The sequence below is a fragment of the Tachysurus fulvidraco genome, chromosome 26 (assembly GCF_022655615.1).
Source record: "Tachysurus fulvidraco isolate hzauxx_2018 chromosome 26, HZAU_PFXX_2.0, whole genome shotgun sequence".
NCBI lineage: Eukaryota > Metazoa > Chordata > Actinopteri > Siluriformes > Bagridae > Tachysurus > Tachysurus fulvidraco.
The window spans coordinates 2,527,893-2,551,938 of NC_062543.1; the positions used below are offsets into that span (position 1 = coordinate 2,527,893).

The window sequence follows — 24,046 nt, forward strand, 5'->3', positions numbered from 1 at the left end:
ACACACACTACCATACAGACACACACACACACACACACTACCATACAGACACACACACACACACACTACCATACAGACACACACACACACACACACTACCATACAGACACACACACACACACACACACACACTACCATACAGACACACACACACACACACACACACTACCATACAGACACACACACACACACACAACCATACAGACACACACACACTACCATACAGACACACACACACTACCATACAGACACACACACACACACACTACCATACAGACACACACACACACAACCATACAGACACACACACACACACTACCATACAGACACACACACACACACTACCATACAGACACACACACACACTACCATACAGACACACACACACACTACCATACAGACACACACACACACTACCATACAGACACACACACACACTACCATACAGACACACACACACACTACCATACAGACACACACACACACACACACACTATATCTATCTAGACAGACAGACAAAAAAGAAATGTATATAACTGTTTGCTTTTTCCACCTTTTTCCCCTCTATTACGTTCCTCGGTCGTGTGTCGGCTTTAAAATCCTTCTCAGCTTTGTAATTTGCACCCATTCAACTAACAGCTATTTTTGTATTACATTTATATTTAGACTCTGGTTTACGGTTGCGACAGAAAAAAATTGCTCCACTAGAATGTTCTCTGAATGAAAGCTGTAAAAATTTCTTTAAAAAAATAAATAAATAAAAAGGCTCGACACATGCAACAGTGAAAGTTTATCCCATGCGCAAGTGCGTGTCCACGAGAGCCACCATACTGAACACAGAGGTCAGTTCCCAGAGCGTTACACACACCTCATACGTACAAACTAATACCACACCACGATTCCAACCTCATCACACAACTTATTCTTTAAATCATTCGTATTTAAGATTCGAGTACACAAACAAAGACTCACCTTGGATGTACCATCGCTCCAAGCTGGTTTGCAACTACGAAAAAACAAACAAAGGTGGTTATAATTATTAATAAGGCAGAGCAAGCAGCAGCATCTTTCTAATTTAAACAGCAAAACGATCATGTTTAGTGCATCAGGAACAAAAAGTCGGTGATTGTTTACAGGCGTAACTTTATCGTTCTCACAGTGAAGAGACACTAAACATTTACAACCTGCTTCAAATTGTAAACTAGCACAAATCGGCTACACGGTTGTAGTAACAAAACACACTTCTCTTGTTTCTCTATACACACATAGGTGTAAAAAGATACCTATGTAATTTGCATATGTGAATAGATAAATAAAAAAAATAAAAATCCAAAATGGCAGCGTGTTTAAACACGACGGCTTTTCCTTACGCTTTTATTCGCTGTGCACGAGCGCCATCGATATATCAGCTTAAACAACCGATCGTTTGTTGCCAGCTGTCTGTGAGCAGCTAAACACCATCTTGTATTTTCTCTATTCTCACTGCAGCCTTTTCCTGTTACACCGGAGCTGCTTTTCTGCTCACTGCGTTTGTAAAGAGTAGTTATTTGAGATTCCTGTCGGTTTCTCTGTCCGTCGATCTCTGTCCGTCGGTCTCTGTCCGTCGGTCTGTCTCTCTCTCTCTCTCTCTCTCTGTCCGTCTCTCTCTCTCTCTCTCTCTCTCTGTGTCTCTCTCTCTCTCTCTCTCTGTCTCTTTGTATCTCTGTCTGTATCTCTCTCTCTCTCTCTCTGTCTGTATCTCTCTCTCTCTCTGTCTGTATCTCTCTCTCTCTCTCTCTCTCTCTCTCTGTCTGTATCTCTCTCTCTCTCTCTGTCTGTCTGTGTCTCTCTCTCTCTCTGTCTGTGTCTCTCGCTCTCTCTCTGTCTGTCTGTATCTCTCGCTCTCTGTCTGTCTGTATCTCTCGCTCTCTGTCTGTCTGTATCTCTCTCTCTCTCTGTCTGTCTGTGTCTCTCTCTCTCTCTCTGTCTGTGTCTCTCTCTCTCTCTCTGTCTGTGTCTCTCTCTCTCTCTGTCTGTGTCTCTCTCTCTCTCTGTCTGTGTCTCTCTCTCTCTCTCTCTGTCTGTGTGTGTCTCTCTCTCTCTGTCTGTGTCTCTCTCTCTCTCTCTCTGTCTGTGTGTCTCTCTCTCTCTCTCTGTCTGTGTCTCTCTCTCTCTCTCTCTCTGTCTGTGTCTCTCTCTCTCTCTCTGTCTGTGTCTCTCTCTCTCTCTCTGTCTGTGTCTCTCTCTCTCTCTCTGTCTGTGTCTCTCTCTCTCTCTCTGTCTGTGTCTCTCTCTCTCTCTCTGTCTGTGTCTCTCTCTCTCTCTCTGTCTGTGTCTCTCTCTCTCTCTCTCTGTCTGTGTCTCTCTCTCTCTCTCTCTCTCTGTGTCTCTCTCTCTCTCTCTGTCTGTGTCTCTCTCTCTCTCTCTGTCTGTGTCTCTCTCTCTCTCTCTGTCTGTATCTCTCTCTCTCTCTGTCCAGATCTCTCTCTCTGTCTGTATCTCCCTCTCTCTGTGTCTATCTCCCTCTCTCTCTCTCTCTCTCTGTATCTCTCTCTCTCTCTCACACACACAATTTTTCTGAGTAATGGAGCAAGTGCAGAAACACTACAACCAGCCTGGATGATAAAAAGCACTGAGATCATACTGATGTTTAAAGTGAACATTAAATTAAGCTCTTTTAAATAAACTGTTAACAAAAACTGAACCCCAAAAAATAACATGGGATTCAATCACAGGCTCGTGTGCATGAATAAAACCCGAGTCTGAAACGAAAGCTATAAAAGCAACCTTCACACAGCCTCGACTTGCACTTTCATTTCTGTTTTTGCGAGCGCACGATACGGAAAGCTAACTGCTAGTGACTTCCAGTTCGAGCAACAGGAAGTTGCTGTTTTTTTTTTCTTTTTTGCATTATTTGCATTTTTGTTATTGTTTGCAAAGCTACAGCTAAGGATGTAGTTTTATTTACGACTTACGACCAAAACAATAAATATATAAATAAATAAAAACAGAGAGACATGACAAGAGAAAAAAATATATATATATACATTTTATATATATTACAAAAAGATTTTATATTTGTATATTTTATTGTATTTGTGCAACTGGAATCGGATGTTTTTATTATTATTTTTTTTTATATTTTTCTACTTGGCCAAGAGCAGAAGCTGAAGAGAAAAACACAAGCTACTGCTCACTATTTAAAAATAAATAAAAAATGACAGATTCGGAATTAAAATGGAGATTTGAAACTGTTCTACAATTTAAGTGCGTATGAAAACGCTTTATTTGCTGCATTGAACATGAAATGCGACTTTATGTGAGCAGCATAAATCTCATTCCACACGAGTAACCCGTCTGAACTTCAGCTCTACTTTCCCTCCACACCAGCGCTGCTTCTGCCGTTACATAATTTTTTTTTTTTAATAGTGTGTAAACTACGCTGGCTCATACATTCACTAAGCAAGCGTACTTCCTGCTCTTGTTTTTACTCGTTTAAACCATCTGGGTTATTATTTAGTGTGAAACCTTAATACCGATGAGTGCTGAAGCCTAACAGCGCTGCTCTCTGCTGGCACACGGCGCTTGTTGATCTGAAGTCCTGCTCGGGTTTATGCAAAGCGACGAAGCTAAAAACACACCAGAGATTCGAGCAGAGATGAAGATGACATCGCACGGCAAGTTAAACGAGTCTGTCGGCTGCAAACCCTGGAGCTTTACGACGCCTAATTTGTGTAGGCAAAGAACCAGAGTGTCCCAACATATTCCAGCATACATACTGATCTCAGTGCAGCTGGAATATACTTCATTTTACATTTCCATCATTTACCAGATGGACTTATCCACAGTGACGTTTGCAATTGGGGGATAGGGGCCTTGCTCAGGGGCCCGGCAGTGGCAGCTTGCAGGACCTGGGGCTAGAACTCACAACGTTTCGTTCAGTAGAGCAACATCCTCACCGTTAGGCTAACACATCCATAATAGTCAGTTTTATCCAGAATAAATCATACGTATGGATGAGATCACTCACCGTCAACATCCTAAGAGAAGAGACAGACTTCTCTGTCTTTCTGTCTGCGTCTCCCCATCTGTCTCTTCCTTTCACACGGTCTATTTTTCTCTGTCAGTCTGTCTTTCTCTCCCGCTGTCCTTGTCTTTCTCTCCCTTTTCTTACCATCTCTTCTGTGAGTTTCTCTCTCTCTCGTCGACCATCTGATACTCTCTTTCTCTGTCCAAACGGTCTGTCTGTCTCTCTCTCTCCCTCTCTCTCTCCCTCTCTCCCCTGCTATCCATCCGTCTCTCTGTCTCTCACAGAGGATACAACAAGACAAATACTATTAAGTTCAAACACAACAGTGTAATAGGAACGAGGAAGTATCACCACTGATTTAAGTGTTTTTAAACGGAAAGTTTTCCACCAGGATATCACACGCTGAAAATTCCAAACAGTAAAACAGTCCCTTCAGGATTTCACCAGTTCCTGTGTTTGTGATTTCACTCACTGAAGAAGTTTTATGCCGAAAAAAACTAGCACAAAAAACCTTGCACAAGTTGTATTACAAATTTCACACATTTTTGGCCACAAAAAAAAAAAAACACTCCTGTGAGGAATAGAACCACTTCATTCTCCTCAATTAGGTTTCTGAGAGAAGCAAAAACACAGACCTGGCAACACCGTGCCACTTTATCCTACAAATAAATAATTATTTGCTCATTTCTGACCGTTATATCACTGACTATCGTTCGGTAAATTTACACACGTTGCACTGCGACACATCAGCTGTCGAATCTCCAGAGGAGTGAAACAGCAGCAAGTTATTACTGAAAATCTGCACATGCTGTGTGTGAAGCTCATGGTCTGGCTCATGCAGCACGCACACGCACACACACACACACACACACACACACCTTTCTCACTTCCTGGAACGACTCCATGCAGACGTGTCTCTGAAGGCCTGAGGGGTGATCCCCCAGTAATGGAGCTTTGAAGCGAGCAAATTATGGCAGGAACGAAGCGTCGACGATGACGGCCACGTGTCCGGACTCGGAGGCTTGATAAATAAATCCCTTCTCTGTCCTTGCAGTGGCTTGGACTCGGCTGTTGCCTACACACTTAATTTACTTTGTGTTCCGTTGTGTAATCCTCACCAGAAATAACACCGTGAGCCGAGAGGCCACGCGCACGTACACGTGTATATCTACATGCACCCTACACAGCTCTACACACGAGGATCGAGTGACGAGCAATCTTAAAAAACATCAGAACTCGAAACAAACCCCGATCTTAAGTCTGAGATTCGGGGTGTGACTTTTGTTTTTACTTTACTTTTTTCACCTTGACATTTCATCACAAACCCTGAGACTATACTAAGAAATTAAACTTATTATCTATTTCGATAAACGCCCAAGGCCGACAAACAGACTAAGAGAAAAGGGGGCAAGGACATGGCACGTCTTTCTCCTGTGCGTTTTACAGAAAGTTCGATTATTGATAAAAACAAGATATAAAGACGGTCACGTCACTGACGACAGAGAGCGAAACATTACGAAGTTATATTTATATACAACAAAATTACATCTTTATTAGCCGTGAATCGACAAATTAACTAACTTTCCTCTCTTATTAATCGGAAAATCGAGGACTTGTGTTTGTGGACTTCACCAGGCTTACCTCCTTCATCTAGGGAGCGTTTCTGCCCTCCGTAGCCATAAATCGAGGGGTCGACAACAGGGGAAGAGTGGTTCAGATGGGGCATCTGTTCTCCGCCCATTTTAGCCGCAATCTTTAAAAAAAAAAAAAACAAGCAGGATGTTCAGAGAAATGAGAGAATATACTGAAAATAAATATTATAGCATCTTATTAAACGTTAACAGATAAAATACTATTTCCCTCGATAATGTTTGAATGTTTGATATTTACATATTTACAAGTAAAAAATAAAGAAATCTCATTAATATTTCGGATGCCATGTTTTTTTCTCTCTTTCGGCTGATAAACGGAGCTTGGAACAAACTTATGCCGCCACAAGCATTTAATCACGAGTTAATTATTTAAATAAATATAAAATCAGTATTAAACATCCTGATTCATACAAGTGAATAATTCGAGGCGCCGTTCTTCGACGGCTGCGATAACTTGAACGCTGTTACGTTACACTAAGTAGTGAGCATGAAGTCATTTGGGAGCAACCAGACAGCCTTAACTGTTACTCAATGACGCAATTATTTTTAAACCCATGGCTTACGCTAATGCTACGTTCAGACTAGCAGGCGAGAAGTCGGTCGTGCGGCTCGTATCCCGTCGGAACTCTACATGAAATCATGGTTTGAATTTTCCTTTGAATCGTGTGAGTAAAACAGTAAAAGGGAACTAATTACAGGCAGGAACTAAAGTGGGGAACTGAAGAGACACCAAACTGTCTGATTGACGGGACCTTCGAGTCGAGCGTTTGGATTCGCCGCTTCATCCGATGCTAAAATGTCACTTGTCGCCGTCGTGGAAATCGCAGTTCCGTGTCGTGTAGTAAGTAAAGCGTCACCTACGGCGTTGTGTGAATACGGGGTAACGTTCATTCGTATCACCCACAGTCAAAATAAGACGTTTTGAACTTCTTCCCCGCGTTAGCACTTATAAAGCATCTGGTCTCAATAAAGCCACATCGACACGACCGATTTAATAAGAGCCAATTTTCTCTTCTCTTCTTACAACCAAGATTGAAACGATTGTCTCTCCTGCCATTGTGACGAGAGCCTAAGTTTAAACCGTTCGGGTGATCCGCGCTAATCTCGTGCGCTTTTCATAGGGGGGAAAAAAAATAACAAATAATTACGTAGCTTCCGATCTGCAGCCGAGGCATTCAAGCTAAACACAAAAGTAAAAACCTGCCTCAAAAGGAAGTACGTTCTATATGAATAATTTCATTCTTTAGTCGTGTTGTCTTTCACCATTGAAAAGTATAGCCTTGCAGAAAATTACAGAAAATTGAGATGACTGCCTGGTGGTGTGATTGATGTCTTTTCACAAAGGAAAGGAACTGGAAGTTTTTTTATTTTTAAAAAAATAAAAATATAATGTCTCCAAATTAGTGTCTCTCAATTAGAGACTTGCATCACCTTTAGAGTGTCAAACCTTCTAGACAAGACACTGATGCCAGAGAGAGAGAGAGAGAGAGAGAGAGAGATAGCGCAAGTGAGCCGTCCACATTTCCCCCCTCAGGCCAAAGCCTCTTTCTTGGGAATGCTGGAATGCCAGCAATGTGAGCATGTAGATAAATCCGCTACCCAGGCAAGAAAAAGTCTCCGACAGCCGCTGGAGGAATTCAGACACAACAACTGGCCACTTGTTGCCCAGCAGTTTAGGGTCCCAGGACAGGGAAATGCAGCGGGGCTTTTCTGTCGCTCACGGATGTGCAGTTAGTTCTCAAAATGGTGTCTGCAAACCCCCTAGAGAGCAAGAACTATAACCAGGGGGCCGTTTTCTCGACTCTACCTAATCAACAGCATTTTTTTTACAGCTTATAATGCTGTTGATCAGGTCTGGTCAGTCGAAACGAAAGGAACGAGTCCGATGCGCCGGACACCGGTGTGTTGTGTCGGTGGAACGTTCCTGAATAAATGAATAATAATGATAAACAGGCAGAATATTAGCGGACACTTTTAACCAAAGAGATTAATTTTACATAGTTGGATTAAGTTCATAAATAAATGTGTGGGTCAGAGGAAAGTATTCACCTACACTGAAAGTATTCAGAAACACCTCAACAGAAACAAGTCTTTGGCTGCCAACCTGGTGCAAAGATTCTGAAGAGATATGGTGGAAGAAGCTGGCTCGCATTTACAACTTGTTTCTTCCAACTGTTCTGTGTAATTTGCAACTCGTCGGTCTTAAGTTCATCACCAGAGATTAGATTGATTTCTCTGTATTTAGCCTCACCATGACAGGTAGGAAGCTTTGTGTTCTGGGCTGAAAAACCTCCGGGTTGATGTTAACAAGAGCTACGTCCTGATAAATAAAATGGCGGTGGCAGATAACTTTTCCGAGTTATTCGAGTTTGCTTAGCACCGTCTGATACACGCGACTTGCCGTAGCCATTACAATAACCATAACGTTTGGATAACATTACTTTTTTTTACTGACTTTTTCCACACACACCCCCTCCCTTAATTTATTCTTCAGGTAGGTCTCAACAGCCTCCAACCAGGAGGGATTGAAGTCCATCAGATGCTTCGTCAGAGTCTTTTTGAACCGATTGTCATTCTATTACACTCAGAGGAAAGTGCTTTCGGCTCCCTTTCACATCACAGACCCCCATGATTGGTTAATGGTGCTGTGAGTTGCAGGAGAACGAGAAAGCATGCCCACCCACCTGCCCGCCCACAAAAAAAAGAGCACGGCTAATTTTGCCTGATGGCGGCGATTCAAACTCTCAATCTGGGGATGATAAGGTGGTGTTCAAAAACACACCAAAAGGTGTGCGCACAAATATACCCCTTTTCCACCAAAAAGAACTGGGTGCTGGTTAAGAACTAGTGCTGGTTCAAAGCTGGTTCCACTGACAAAACTTCAAAAGAACCGGTTTGCCTTTCCATCGGTTAGAGAGCCGATGTCTGACGTCACTGTATACGTGTCACGTTTCCCAGCAACGGCAAACACAAACAACATCAACAATGGCGGCTGTTGCTTTACTGTTAATGCTCATGGCTTTGTGAACCTGCATTGGCATCCAAACACGGCGAATCCAACGTGTACGTGCAGCTCCATGTAATCTGTATAAACGGAGGTTCTGATCGAGAAAGTACATAACGTTATTTTATCATTAACAAAGAAAAAGTTTAGCCTTAGCATTTAGCTACCTACTATCATGTGTGCTGATAATTGATCATATTGCGGTAAAGTAAAAGTGTATTAAACATTGATATATTATCAAAAGGCGCTAACAGTAGCCCCGCCCCCAGGTGCTAAAAGTAGCCCCGCCCCCAGGCGCTGACGTCAGCGGTTCTTAAGACTAGACCAGCAACGTTTTGGTGCTACTTAAGAACCACTTTTCCTAGTTCAGAGCCGGTGCTTTGGCGGTCAAAAAAGAAAGAACTGGTTCTAAATTAGGCTCCGAACCTGCACTCAAACTGCCTCGGTGGAAAAGGGGCCTACAATAAGAACAAATAATTTTACTTGTCCTGTGGGCGAGTTAACGAACGAATAACTTGTCCTCTTATGCAGCATCATAACCAAACCCAAACTCTTCCATTGAAACATTTACATGTTATTGATTGAATCGAATCGACACAACATATTTTACACAGCACCGTCACACACAACAACCGGTGCTGAACGTGGCGTCTATTCCATGTCCAGGGAGTCTGTTAGAACTGAGAAAACTCAGTAACGATATCGTTAGCGATGCGTGAAGCCGCAACACGAGTCAGCCGGTTTGCTAGGGTCCGATTCCCTACCTATAACAGGTGTGGTGCCTTCATGCCAAAGTCAGCACTGTAACAGCTGTCATTAAACTGAAGTACTATGTGTCTATGCATGTTTGTGTGTGTGTACAGGTCTGGCTCAACTTGTGCCCTAAACGTGCTGATAAGATGATGACTTTGACCATGACTGCAAACTGAGCTCAATTACAGCACAACATTATTGTACAGTCATACAGTCCTGCAGCTGCCGAATCTACTCGGCCTTCTGTAAAGACTTTACACGCCGTGCCAAAGCTTAGCTAGCAAAAACCCCCACACACAAACAATGCATAGGATTCGACTGGAATGGCTAACAATAGATATAAATTAGGCACCAGGGCGTTTTCTTGAGTAAACTGGTAGAATCGTTGTGTTTAGAGATCTTGCATTTCCATGCAGGCTGTAAAATCTGGCTGGCCTCATGCCCAGTTCTATTTTCACCCTGTGGGACTTGATAAAAGCTCAACGTGTGGACAGAAACGGGTAAATGAACCTTCAGAAACCTTTAAAAAAACGATCTACATCACAAATAATGTAATGCTAATTCGTTGGCATTTCTTATATCATACTTCTGTCAAAAAGCCTTGAAAAAAATTCCCCTTATTTTAACAAAACACCTTAAACATGAAAATGGGAATGTAAATTAATTAATTATATATATATATATATATATATATATATAAATATTACACACACACATAATTCATGTTTAATTTACACCTTTTTCCACTCAGAATAAATGTAAAGCTTCGTCCAAGACAAGTTCGGTGCCCCAAGTTTGCCACTTCATTATTGTGCTGCAGCTAACGTAGCTAACCTAGCTAAGATCTTCACGACTTTTCCAATAAATAAACAAACAGAAATTTTTATCTTTGATGCGAATGACGGTCAGACTTCCTGCTGTTATTTTAGGCCATATTTACTAAATTATGTCAAAAATGGAGGTATATAATCATCATCCACACTTTATACTTTACATTCTGGTTATCCAAGATGGCCACCGTCACACTTGCAGCATTCAGATACACGAGATATAAGAGGGAACATTTCTGAGGAACTGGATGTGATTTAGGTATAAATGTGTCATTTTCACTAACTAGCATTTGTGTATGTTGTGCACAAGCAAACGTAAATCGTTTGAGAATCTTACATGACTTGCTTTTGTCAACGATCGGCATAATACGTGATCGTATCGATAAATCCGACCTCGTGAACAGACGTTCCTCAAAATGAGCTTGAGGTAAAATTGTAATCGTATTTGTACAAGTCGCATGAGCTTCGTGCCACCTCGTGCTGTCTTTCAATTGGTGGCTTTTAAACAGCCATCGTCACAGTGCTCACGATTTTTAAATTTCAACTCAAAGGCTTTGCTCGGCTTCCTTCGGTCTTCAAAAACATCGCATAAAGCCTTCTGAAATTTGAGATCATGACCAATATTTATTTTTACAAATCAGGCAGTGATAAATGTGGGTCAGAAATTGGTATGCTGAAGAGATGGCATATATGAAACTCGATTACAGCCCACTTTTGCAATTTTTTATTGCTGTATTATTGGCTTTATAGACAGGGAGGAAAAGGAAATAAATAAATAAATAAATAAATAAATAAATAAATAAAAAGCACACAACGACTCTTAAATGCACCAAAATCATTACATTGGCCGTTTCTAATCACTTTCTATACAGCAATCTGAATCAAGTCGCTTTCTGAGCCTCAAAGCGATATTAGAAATGTTTATTTAAACAGAAGTACAGCCAGAGCACGGTGATAATGGCGGAGAAAGAACTCGGTCGCTACACAGCTGGTTTTTTACGTTATACGAGAAGTGTTACAAAGGTAAGTCTGACGAGGCGTTTTTGGCGATTTCGATGTTTTGATAATCGGTACTGAAGGTTACATGACTTTATGCTTAAAATATGCATAAGTACAGTGTTACAAAGTATTTATTATAATAGAATAGATGTGGGTGAACACATGGAACAGCACGAACCAGGTCACACTGCCCTCTTGCAACGTTGTGATTCATTTGCTAAAATGAATAGTAATCGCAACCTTAGGCTGTGTGCGAGCGAGCTGTTACCGGAGATGAAAAACGATTACGGTCTTTTTGGCAAAACTACACCAGTGCGATATTCCACGCTTATCGATTGTGCGGATAAATATTCAAAGCCGATCGGTCGATTTGTGCACGTGCTAACACGTTAGTGCTTCTGTACTGACTAGAGGCATTCTGTTAGAATACATTCACTCAGTAAACATTTGGGGAAGGAGGCTCCGGTGTCAGTGGTTAAAGGTGTAACGTTATGTTTTATCGTGACAAGCTGCAGTTCTGTCTTTCTTGATCAGTGGGATGTTTATAGCCGAGATTAATGGTTTTATCGTCTCCGCGCGATCTCGAAGAGTATTTCTTGATACGCTGAAGAAATTTGCTCGAGTAAGTCGTTTAAATGCAAAATCTCAAGGAAAATATCGGTTATAAAAGCACCAAGCTTATACTAACAGTGACCCAAATTGCTGTGGTACAAGAAGAATAAAACAGAACACAGGGTTAATATTAACTCCGTGTCGTCGCCGATTAATTACCAATAAAATCATTCTGTGTTATGTTGAGTCCCAAACTTAAGATGGTGTTGATGCCAAATTTAATGTTTAAGAAAAGTCACAAGGGAAAAAAACAAAAAAACCCAGACTGATTTCTGCTGGCTGGTCTTGTGGGGTGTTTTTGTACTTCATTATTTCTTTCTCTTGACTGAGAGAGAGTTTATAAAGCTGCCAAGAGCAACTCTGCAATCAGGAGGTTTACATTTAGAGGTTTATTTATTACATTTACTCAGATTGCACCGAGAGCCTCGTGCTGGAGGGTAGAAGATGAAGGGGGAAAATACCCTCATGCTGCTTGTTGTGTCGTGCAAATGGCCGTGTCGTACGCTTCAGCACTCGGATACACGACTCCACACTTCGTTCACACGACGCTGAGCGCGTGCTCGCGTCACTTTCCTCTCCTTTCACCCCTCCCGCACTTGTTTGACGTGTGTTAGCCAAGTTAGCAGCAAAGTTCCCTCCCAGCTACATGCTAAACCCTAAGAACAGCAGGCCGATATCCGAAGTGACATACTGGCACACGCCGTGCAAACACACAAACACGTTGTCAGCGCGTGCGAGTTCCTAAAAGTGCGGCGTGTTAAAACTTTATTTCACGTGAGGACGCGTGCGTGTGTGTGCGTGCGCGCGCAGGATCATTCCCATGAAAGTCGTTTTTGTGGACGAATAAAAACACCGTGTAAACCGAACCGTCCGCGATTTGTGCGTGGCGACACGTAGCCGTGCGCGTGAACACGTGAACTTTGCCGTGTGTTCGCGAGCAAACAAATAAATAAAGGCTTCAAGTGTGAAATCAGACGTTTGGGAGGCTTTTGCGGAACTAGGCCACAGCACGTCGGTTAGCATTTAGCTTAGCAGCGAGGAACTTTTACAGCGTTGCAACAGGTTGTTCCTGTGCGTTTGGGAGGTTTTTTTTTTTTTTTTTTGGAAACTTCGGAGACGAAGAGTTTAAAAGTTGTCCAGCGGTCACGTCGGTGTGCGCGTGTCCTCGCGGCGCTCGTGCGTCTGTTCGTTTTGTTCTGTTGTCACCGACGCGACGTGTTTTTAACACGCACGTTACATACATGAGCGTGAGTTAGCCAGTTAGCTCGCTAAGTTACCTAGCTAGCTAGCTTAGTGTGTGTGTACAGGAGCGTGTCGGGGCTGCTGAGGTTGCGCCGCTTTATAAAAGAAAAGTTCAGTCCTGAGAAACACTTCCGTGCCTTTAACGTCTGCGCTCGCGCTGCGCACCTAACTTAACGTTACCTGTCGCGCCCGGTGCAAAGCATCGGCGAAGCCGTCTGTCTTCATTCCGGGCTGAGCCGCTGCTGCTGCTGCTGCCGCGGCTGCTGCTACTGAGGCCTGTCCCTGCGCCAGCTCCGCCATCATCATCATCATCATCCTCCTCCTCCCTCCTTCTCTAGCACCACGGCGGCAGCTCACGCGGCAACACGACGAGCGCTGAGCGAGGCCGACCCAGGAACCGGAAACGCGTCGCGCTGCTAGGAAACAGCGCGAGACCACAGTTTTTTTTATTCCCTACACACTCAGTGCTAGCAAGCTAGCTACGGTGTAAATAATAAGAATAAATAAATAATACACAAAACAACAGATCAAACTGACGTGCGTCCAGAATAGTGACATGCATCGATTAATAGAGTTAAATAAATTATATTATGAATATTAAATCAACGTTCACTTACAGGAATATAGAATTAATATATATGTATATATATATATATTTCCTGAATAACATACACACAGACACAAATATATACACACACACATACATACACACAAAGACACACAACTATCAAAAGTTGAATGAGAATGTATTTGTATTATTTTATTAAGATTTGCATTCTAACACTAGACTATTGGATTGAACCCCTGAACTTCACACCCACATGTTGTTCGCCATCATCAAACTGATGCCACAAAGCTGGAAGCACACGATTGTATAAAATGCCAGTGTATGTAATGTATGCATTACAATTTCCCTTCACTTGTACTAAGAGCACATGGTTTGCTGATATTGGCCTGGAAGATCTTGAGAGTCCTGACCTCATCCCCTCTGAAAACACCACAGTCTTCCTCACCCAAAAAAAGTGCCTGGATTCACTAATGAAGACAAATCTCCACAGCCATACTACAAAATTAAATAGAAAGTCTATTCTGATATATTATTTGGTTTGCCAGACTCATGAACAGTCTTATGCCATACCCTTATAAGACATACACTTATAAGTAAGGAATCATGAAGCTATATACATTTAGTAATGAATTAATGAACATATCATAGTTTTAACCTTTTATAGTTACATTAACCGTTGTTTAGCATCCATGAGATTAGTTTGTTCATGTTATCGCTTGCATTATAACAGCTATAAAATGTTGATGAAGGTCATACGACAAAAAACGTAGCTCGTCATGTTATTATATAAACCTATAATAAAATCACAGCTTGTTCTACTTACAAAACCGGGAAATCAGCAATGGGAATTGTCAAACTGAAGGATTTTTAGTGAATCAGTAGACACCACAACTGCAGAAGAACATCATTAAGCTAGATAAAAATGTGCATCACCATTTAAACACTGTAGATTGTAAATATCAACTAATTTGGCATTAAATGATTTATCAAAAATATTTGTATCAGCAATGACAGCTATGACATGACATTTTGTAAATCATGAAATAAAAAATAAAAAAAAGATTTCTGGCATGATACTTGTAGACAGTCTGGATTTAGAGGATGAGCTAATACGGAGTTTCCCTCATCCTGCACATGTGAAAACTTCTAACGTTGAACATCTGTTAGATTTCTGGGTGGATTTTTGGAAGAGGTGCAAGAAAAATGTGTTAAAATAGGCACAAATCTGAAGCCTGTTTATGCAAATCATGGATGGCCTTTGCCTTCTGGATTTCATTCAAACTACTCCAGGGAACATGAGCTTTTGGTATGTGGCATTAAAGATTTAAGACAACGGATGTCCTGCAGTTAGACCGAATATCGAGAGAAACATCAAGATCAAGCCCTGGAAAAAAGCCTCATCCGGTAATTATCATAGTACAGGATGCAAAAAATTGTTTTAAAAATAATAAAGAGGCAGAATGTTACAATTTTGTAGTATAAGAAATGTAAAATTAATTCCATACATAAGCCACAGGGTGTAAGATATTAAGCATTAAAAGGCATACATATGGAGCTGGCTAATTTTTGCTCCGTCATGCGTTGAACATCGTGTGATTATGTGAGTTATGTATGCAGTTATCTTTTTTCTTCCCTGTTAACCCCAGGCATTTTCTCACCTCCAAAAAAACACAGGAAGGAAATGAACCAAGGGGTTGCCCTTACATTGGTCCAACTCATACGTTCAGCGACCACCACCACCACCCCCCATTTGCCATAAGTGAGATCTGAGCTTGGCTATTGTGAACATGTGGCTCTGCACTGAATTCCAACTCAGGAGCAGGTGGGGCTGCAAAGTCAAATCCATCATCAAAGAGCCCGTCACAACCGTTCTGAACTGGTTCGGCTGGAATGATGATCTAAAGCAGGTGTGAGAAGGGCAGACGTGGTGGGAAGAGGGACTGTAGGATGGGGATAAGTGCACCTCGGTAATCGTAGACGTTCTCAGCACAGCTAAACATCAGTACAGGGCTGATCAGGTGTCATACAACAAAAGACTCTAATTCAAATTCATGAATAATCTGCATGTGTGTATAAACAGATGAGTGAGATTCGGAGTTGAGTGCAAGAGTGTTTCAAGACGTCTGGGATGACCGCCAAACCACAAAATCAGAAATTTCACTGCCTAGAGTGTGGGCCTGTCAGCTCCAGACAGACATAATGAGAGACAACATGCAAATTTACAAGGGATGACCTACTGAAATTCTGAAGTGGAGAAACTGAAACACTGCGTTTTTTTTTTTATCTCTGTGGTTAAAGGTGTCATTTTTAATGTTTAAAAGTACTTCTAGGCAATTGGAATTTAATAATTACCATACAAATCTTTGGTCACTATAATCATAACTGTAAATAATATCTATTTAGCACAGTGCAACATTGGAACACGATGGGGACATTATGATAGTAGAATAACTTGCTTGGGTGCTATTGTGTGTTTTAATCTAGTGTAATTATTTGGGCTGGAAATGAGCTCTTACCCAAACCACCACCGCCTTGTACTGCATTCAACTTACCTCAGAAATTGGATGACGGAGCCGGGAACGATGTCATTTCTGACCTCTGTGCATTCGAGCTAAGCGTGGGGAAAAAAACATGCACAAGCTAGCTATCCAAAGCTGTCATTAAACCACTGTACAGTATGTAAGATGAAGCCAGGGAAAAGTAAGCACAAATCCCACATAACACTTGTTATTATTTAATTATATTCACATAAATACATGTGAATATGGCATGCGTCATCGTGTTTGTACACATCTGTTTTGCAAATGTCACTGAACTGATGTGAATTATTTTTTTGCTAGAATGTATTGGGTATAAAAAATGTTGCAAAAGAAGAAGAATAAAACTCTTCAAGATGTGATTTTATTTTAAACGAAAATATCACTGTATCATTTAAATATCAATTTTAACAATGTACACAGCTTTCATTTTTCTCTGTTTATTAGTCAGTAGATATGTATCCATTAAATTCAGGTACTTATAGTGAAGAGAAATCCATAAAGACTATGAGTTTAAAAAATTGCTGATTAAATTTACATACATAAACAAATAAATGAATATTTTATTCATCCTGTACTGAGCATTATGTACAATGGAACGTAGCAATGTTTAAGTAAAAACAGTAAAAACTGTTTTAAATCCATAGAAGGATTCGGTTTATAAGCTAGCTAATCTTCAAAATGTATGCACTATGGACTATAAAGGAACGATATGTAATATTACATATGTGCGTATAAATATGTATGCTGTAATTCGGAGCATCGCTTCATCTGCAAACGTGTTGAGGTTTGCGTGCAGTTAACACAAAGTCTTTGTCACCGTGAAGTAAAACCTTTCCTGATGAAAACACAGAACTAAATATGTTCTCAGTCATCTATGTCTCTTCTTATCATTCTTTTCTTTCCTTCTCGTCTGTTCTTCATCCAACCCCCTAGCCACTTTGCTTTGAATCCTGCCGGAGTCTGTACTTTCAGCGACTCAATTACGCAGAGACCCCGTGGTGAAAATTACAGATGTTTTTCCATCATTTCTCTCTTTCCGCTGGGACGGCTTGACCACTCCCTGCTGTCCATTTTTTCCTCCCCTCCTCTACATCCTTGTCTCCCCCATCTCTCTCTCTGTCTCTCTATCCCCTTCATCTCATACACTTACTCCCCACCTGTCTTGTTCTTTTCCTTACGCTCCCCATATGTAGAAGTCATTGTGTTGCTATCAGGGACTGCGATGAAATAATGGGTAAATGGACTTGTTTGTGCAATCCTCTCACCATGAGCTTAGAGAGTGGGAGAAAAAAAATACACAAGTATGCCAGAGAGAATCTCAGAAAGCATTGTCCTTTAAAACTGTCTTTTTCTTGTCATTACTGTAAACATCGGCGAGCGAAACTCGGCAGGCGATGAGAGGTTTCCGTCCGACTGGAGCTCAATAACACTTGCTGCAAATATTACAGGAGAGACGAGATGCTGAGTCTCACTTTAAAAATGTTTTAAAAAAAAACAAAAAAAACATTTCTTATTATGAAGATTCTGACACACGGATATACAAAGCGACTGTAAGAATAAAAAGTAAACAATAATAATGATATGTTGTATTATTTGCATATTAATATGCAACAAGCAGCAGCTCTGATTTTACAGTTCCTTAAAATTTACTGACCAGAAGGTTGTATGTTCAAATCTCATGGCATCCAGGGCGCTACTACTAGCAAAGCCTTTAAATAATTCAATAAAGGTCGTAAATTAGACCAAGAGCTATGTGCAGGTCCCTTAAAATACAGTCCAGGCCAATGTGATTTTTGTATTTTTGTTTTATTTTTATTGAACTTCCATTAAAGTTCTTAATACCTTCAAACATTTTTGATTAGCCTACCTTAAAAGATGTAAGACTTTACATACAACTTTTCTATGATGTGTTATCAGCATTAAAATGAAATTGTTAAAACACAGTGGAGGCATTCAGAGCGAGAATAAAAGGGGGCCTGAAATAGACCCTTGAGGCACCCCACCGAAAGCAAAAATAAACCCAGTTATCCCATGCGGACACAAATATTCATTCATTCATTTTCTACCGCTTATCCGAACTTCTCGGGTCACGGGGAGCCTGTGCCTATCTCAGGCGTCATCGGGCATCGAGGCAGGATACACCCTGGACGGAGTGCCAACCCATCGCAGGGCACACACACACTCTCATTCACTCACACACTCACACACTATGGACAATTTTCCAGAGATGCCAATCAACCTACCATGCATGTCTTTGCATGGTACCGGAGTACCCGGAGTACCCGGTTGCAAAAGAAGAAGAATAAAACTCTTCAAGATGTGATTTTATTTTAAACGAAAATATCACTGTATCATTTAAATTATCAATTTTAACAATGTACACAGCTTTCATTTTTCTCTGTTTATTAGTCAGTAGATATGTATCCATTAAATTCAGGTACCCGGAGGAAACCCCCGAGGCACGGGGAGAACATGCAAAATCCACACACACAAGGCGGAGGCGGGAATCGAACCCCCAACACTGGAGATGTGAGGCAAACGTGCTAACCACTAAGCCACCATGCCCCCCTCGGACACAAATATTATATTAGTAAAATGTTAGATGAAATAAGATTGAAAAAAGACTTTAATGGTATGTATGACACCTTTTTATGTCTACTTCATTTCTAAACACAGCTAGCTGGAAATTTCTTGACATAAGGGCAACCGTTGTTCTATTCAACTGTTAAATGGAACTGAAATTAAGATTATTTTTCATCAATTTACAAAAAAAGCCCATAAATCTGAAATAATACTAGAGGAACAGGAAATATTTTAAAGTTTGTGATTCCCTAAAAAATTAAGTGATTCTAAAATGAAATTACTTAGACTAGCTTTTATTTTTCAAGGAATTTTTTTATTTCAATAAGAGTTCACAAAATGAATTTAATTTCAGTCAACATTCATTTAATCGCTTGATCTTTTTCAAGCCGCAGATTTGTATGTATATTCTTTACCCTTCTGTTCTCACATCATGAATCCAGTGTACAATATGATAGCATTCTTTAATTTTATTTTAATACTTTCATTTCTTCAATTTAATTTCATAAATGCCAGCGATGTAAAGACAAGAGACCAACAGTAGATCTGATCCTTAAGAGCAAAAGGGTGGATCAGAGTGCACAAGCATCACTGTTACAGGGCATCACCTTTATCCCGTTCGAATCAGACCTATCTACTCAGACCCAGCCGGCTTCTCAGCCTTCACTGTCTAATACAGAAAACAAATCGAAAGACATAATGAGGGCCCCAGCAAACCAGGCAGCGGCCCCCCGGGTGTGGCTCCAATACGGAGGCTGCAGAGAGCAAAATAAATCTATTGACTCGGATCAATATGCTACATTACTGACACGCCTGGGGAGAGTGTGCTGTGTGTATAGGGGAGGGTTTGTGTCCAAACATGACAAAGCTGGTTATGGCAGGACAGCAGCTTTATTATACACAGTTTGACTCGCCAAGATCAAATTTCTGCTTGATGGATTGGAGCTTTTGGCTAATCTTTCTAGCAATGCAGACTTACTCAAGTGAAATTAGCTAGCTAACTAGCTAGTGATGTTCGGTTTGTTTCACGATAGCTAGTGTGATATTCAGGTTAACCTGTTAGCTAACTGAACCAAATAATATTTTTAATTATCTTAGTTTAATTACTGGGAAAAAATGTCCTGTCATGAAGTAAAAAAAAAAACTTTTTAAAAATGAGCGTTAATTTGTGGTAGATCTCATAGCTAGTGAGCTTGAGTAAGTTAATCCACTCGCTCTGATAAAAAGCTATTGATTGAGTGCAGACACACACTGAGCAGAGTTGTGGGAGTGTGAAAGCCCATTGACAGATAAAGCTTAGGTTGGTGCAGAAGCTCTGTAACCCGAGAAGATCAGAGTCCCAACTAGGCTTTAAGCAGCAGGCAAAATATTTCTATTTTTCCATCAATATTTTATCACACACTCGCCGGAAAACATACACACTGAGGATTTGACCGTAATGGCCCCCCATCTGTTTATAGATCTGGCACGGAGATTAGAAACGGGTGCATGTGATGCCCTTTGACAGCGACAGACGCTCAGAGACGGGCTTTATGTCGTACGTACTGTCAAGGAAATACCGTTTTTTTTTGTTTTTGTTTTTTTGATGACCTTCTTCAAAGACTATGTAAATGGCCCACAAATGGTAAATGGTGTATGAAATGGGAAAAGCTCGATGCGGTAGACGCATGCTGTCTCCGAGCTGTTCGTCGGTTCATCATTTAACAAAACGGGGATTTTGGTGTAATTGAAACCGAATAATTGTTTAATTGAATCGTGACAAAGTGGGCTCAATCGACTTCAAACGGCTGTGTTTTTATAAAGCCAGGGATGTTAACCAAAGCCGCAAAAATGCATTAGCGAAATCTTTTACCAACGCTCTGGCATGTTCGATCTCTGGTGTGTGCGCTATAAATCCAGCAGACAGGACAAAGAACGTGAGCTCATTGTCTATCACAGACCCATTAGTACATGCTCCAAACCTCTAGGGTTACTTAACACGCCTAAGATTTAGGCAGCATAGTCCTGCATTATAATCATAATCACAACATAGATTTACTCAGCGGATCTCCTTGAAGATTAGTAAGCATCGACTAAAAGTACTTAGCGATGATGAAATATTTATAACCTTAAAACAGGTTATGGTTTTAAACTTTAGAGTGGATTAAAAAAATTCACAAACTTCAGAATGGAAGTATTTTTTCCATCGTGTCTGGAATGAATTGTGCTTTAAACATGAATGCGGATGCCTGTCGAGCTTTCATGCTAGGCTAAGGTTTTAGGTTTCCTTAATCGGATGTACCTGACGTGCTCATTGTTCACGTTCAAATAGCTTTGAGATGATGTCTGATGTTTATAATAATGAAGCAAGGAGGAAGATGGATTCACTGTCACAATGTTATTTTGGATTCAATGGCCGATCTAATGCTAGTAGATTTAGCACTGGTTAGCTGCAAATAAATTTAGGTGTATAGTAATATGTTTGCTCTAAAACTGATCCACTCATTTATTTAGAAATGAATAAAAATCATTATGTCCCAATATATGTCTACAGCAGTAGATTGGAATTAGCATTAGCAATCTAAACTATTTAGGGCTACGTTTTAGTGTGAGATAACTGATAGCTGGCTAATGTTTTGTAAGATGTATGTTTAATGCTCAACTTTCTGGCACTTTGTGAAACAATAATCAACATTTCTTGTCTCTATTGCTTGGCTGATTGGAGATTTAGCTATACTTTAAGCTAGGTTGCTAATCTCGCAGAGTTAGCTAGCTAGCTTGAGTGTACTGTTTGGTTTCACAGTTGCTATTGTAATGGTTAGGCTAATTATAATTTTAACCTGGCCGACAAATGAATATTTTGCTGCCCTTAAGAACTGATTACAAATGTTAGCTTGAACAACTCAAAAATAAAAGTGTTGATTTTTTACACTTTTGAATGAAAGCGTGACTGAGGTGAACTCAGGAAGGCTAAAGGTTTATCTTTTTAGTAGCATGTCTGGCAGATATAAGTAGCATCGACTCAGGTTACACAAGCGACATGTGCAGAACAATAGTAGCCTTTATCCACTAAAGGATCATGACAGGGATTCAGAGACAAAGAAGAGCACCACATTAGCGCTCGTTCTGTGTGACAACTTGGACTATTCATGTCCTTCGGTTGTGTCCCAGTCCCCTGGGTACAGCACTTAATGAGAGATAATTGGCCAAAGGTCAAGGATGATTAATTCCATTGGGTGACTCTCACCTTTTTCCATACCTAGGCCTGACAGGTATAGCGCCGTCTCCAGCTAACATTTGAGCCACATGAGACATGGCTTGTTTTTTTTTCTCCTTGACATTATATTGTTACATAGTCTATGACTTCCTTCTTTGGACAAACAATCACCTTGATGTTGCCCCAAAGCAGCCGTGTCTGACTTCCTTCCTATTGTGGAGATCAAACGAGATCTTTCACAAACTGGCTCACAATAGCCGCGCTGACACAGGACCTGTTTTGAAGACTTTGGCCACCAAAAATATGGCAGCTGTGTCATCCTAAATATAAAATGTATTATTCATTCATTCATTCATCTACTACTGCTTATCCGAACTTCTCGGGTCACGGGGAGCCTGTGCCTATCTCAGGCGTCATCGGGCATCGAGGCAGGATACACCCTGGACGGAGTGCCAACCCATCACAGGGCGCACACACACTCTCATTCACTCACACACTCACACACTACGGACAATTTTTCCAGAGATGCCAATCAACCTACCATGCATGTCTTTGGACCGGGGGAGGAAACCGGAGTACCCGGAGAAAACCCCCGAGGCATGGGGAGAACATGCAAACTCCACACACACAAGGCGGAGGCGGGAATCGGACCCCCAACCCTGAAGGTGTGAGGCGAACATGCTAACCACTAAGCCACCGTGTCCCCTTTAAAATGTATTATTATTATTATTATTATTATTATTATTATTATTATTATTATTATTATTAATTATATAAGCTGGAATATTAGCATCTAGGGTTGGAAAATACGTTGTTTGAGCAATTGTTTTTGTTACTATGCTTAAATATTATTTTAGCATAATTATACTTTACCTGCGATGGGTTGGCACTCCGTCCAGGGTGTATCCTGCCTTGATGCCCGATGACGCCTGAGATAGGCACAGGCTCCCCGTGACCCGAGAAGTTCGGATAAAGCGGTAGAAAATGAATGAATGAATGAATGAATTATACTTTATTTTAATTTTACTAATTATACTTTTTTAACTCCTTAGATTTTAATTTAGACTTTTATTCAAACCTTTTTATTTGTATTTCATTTATATTTTATTTACATTTCAGTTTGAATCATCTAATCAAGGTCATCAGTGTAAAAAAAAAAACAGTTGAATGACTGAATGACTTAAGGAGTAATGACAGCTCTGAATGACAATTCATTAAAAACATTTTTTTTATTTATATTTTTTATTTATTATATTTTAATACTTTTAAAAGTAGCAGAAAGCTTTGTTTGCTTGTACTTTCAATACAAATGGAGTAATATTGTGACCTAATTAATTATAATCATAAATTATAATTTATAATTATATCTTATAATTAAATCATAAATTATAATTAAAAATAATCTACTTAAATATAATTAAAGTTCTTTTCTCAGCACGATCATTTCACTCCATTTTGTCTGTGTACTTAATTTGAACATTTGTAATACTTTAAAAAATACTTTGAATTTGAAATCAAAATGATATTAATATATCAATATTATACGGTTCTCTAAAATCCGTGTTATTTATTTGATCTTCATGGCTAGCACGAATCTGTCTGCTCTCCAAAGAGATCGGACGATGGTTGTAAAAGTCTTCTGTCCAAACTCTGGCTGATTGTAGTCATTTCTAGAAGAACCAAGCGACACAGGAACAAAGTTCACACTGAAATACTTAAGGTTTCAGGTGTAAGATGTCTTTGGGTGAAATGTATTTTGCAGAGTGTATGCAGAACGTTCAGGGTTGTTGTTTTTTTTTTTGATTGCCATGGAAGGGACCTTATTACAGTCAGCAGGGGGGATCCTGGACCAGGTTCTAAGTGCGGCGCTGAAAAGCACCCAGAGACCACCACAGCTACGGCTAATGGAACGGAGTGAAGAGGTCAGAGGAGAAGAGAGCGTGTAAGTGTATGTTGAGGACAGTTTGGTGGACAGTAAATGGCTTGGCGAAGTTTGAGATGTCATTTCTTCAGGGTTCTTGTCCACTTTTCTGTCATAGCGCCACTATATCACGACGAGCG

General features: G+C 40.5%; 1 protein-coding gene across 3 annotated transcripts in view; it reads right to left on the reverse strand.

The window, feature by feature from the left end:
* fubp3 (far upstream element (FUSE) binding protein 3) overlaps positions 1–13,514 on the reverse strand; it is a 27,550-nt gene extending 14,036 nt beyond the window's left edge. For all 3 annotated transcript variants that reach the window (XM_047809235.1, XM_027136689.2, XM_047809234.1), the window contains exons 1-3: positions 13,282–13,514; positions 5,651–5,762; positions 973–1,006 (exon numbers count right to left, since the gene is read on the reverse strand). In XM_047809235.1, coding sequence (XP_047665191.1) covers positions 973–1,006; positions 5,651–5,762; positions 13,282–13,416 — 281 coding nt within the window. In that variant the 5' untranslated portion in view covers positions 13,417–13,514. The remainder of the gene's footprint in view (positions 1–972; positions 1,007–5,650; positions 5,763–13,281) is intronic.
* Between the last annotated feature and the right edge of the window lie 10,532 nt (positions 13,515–24,046).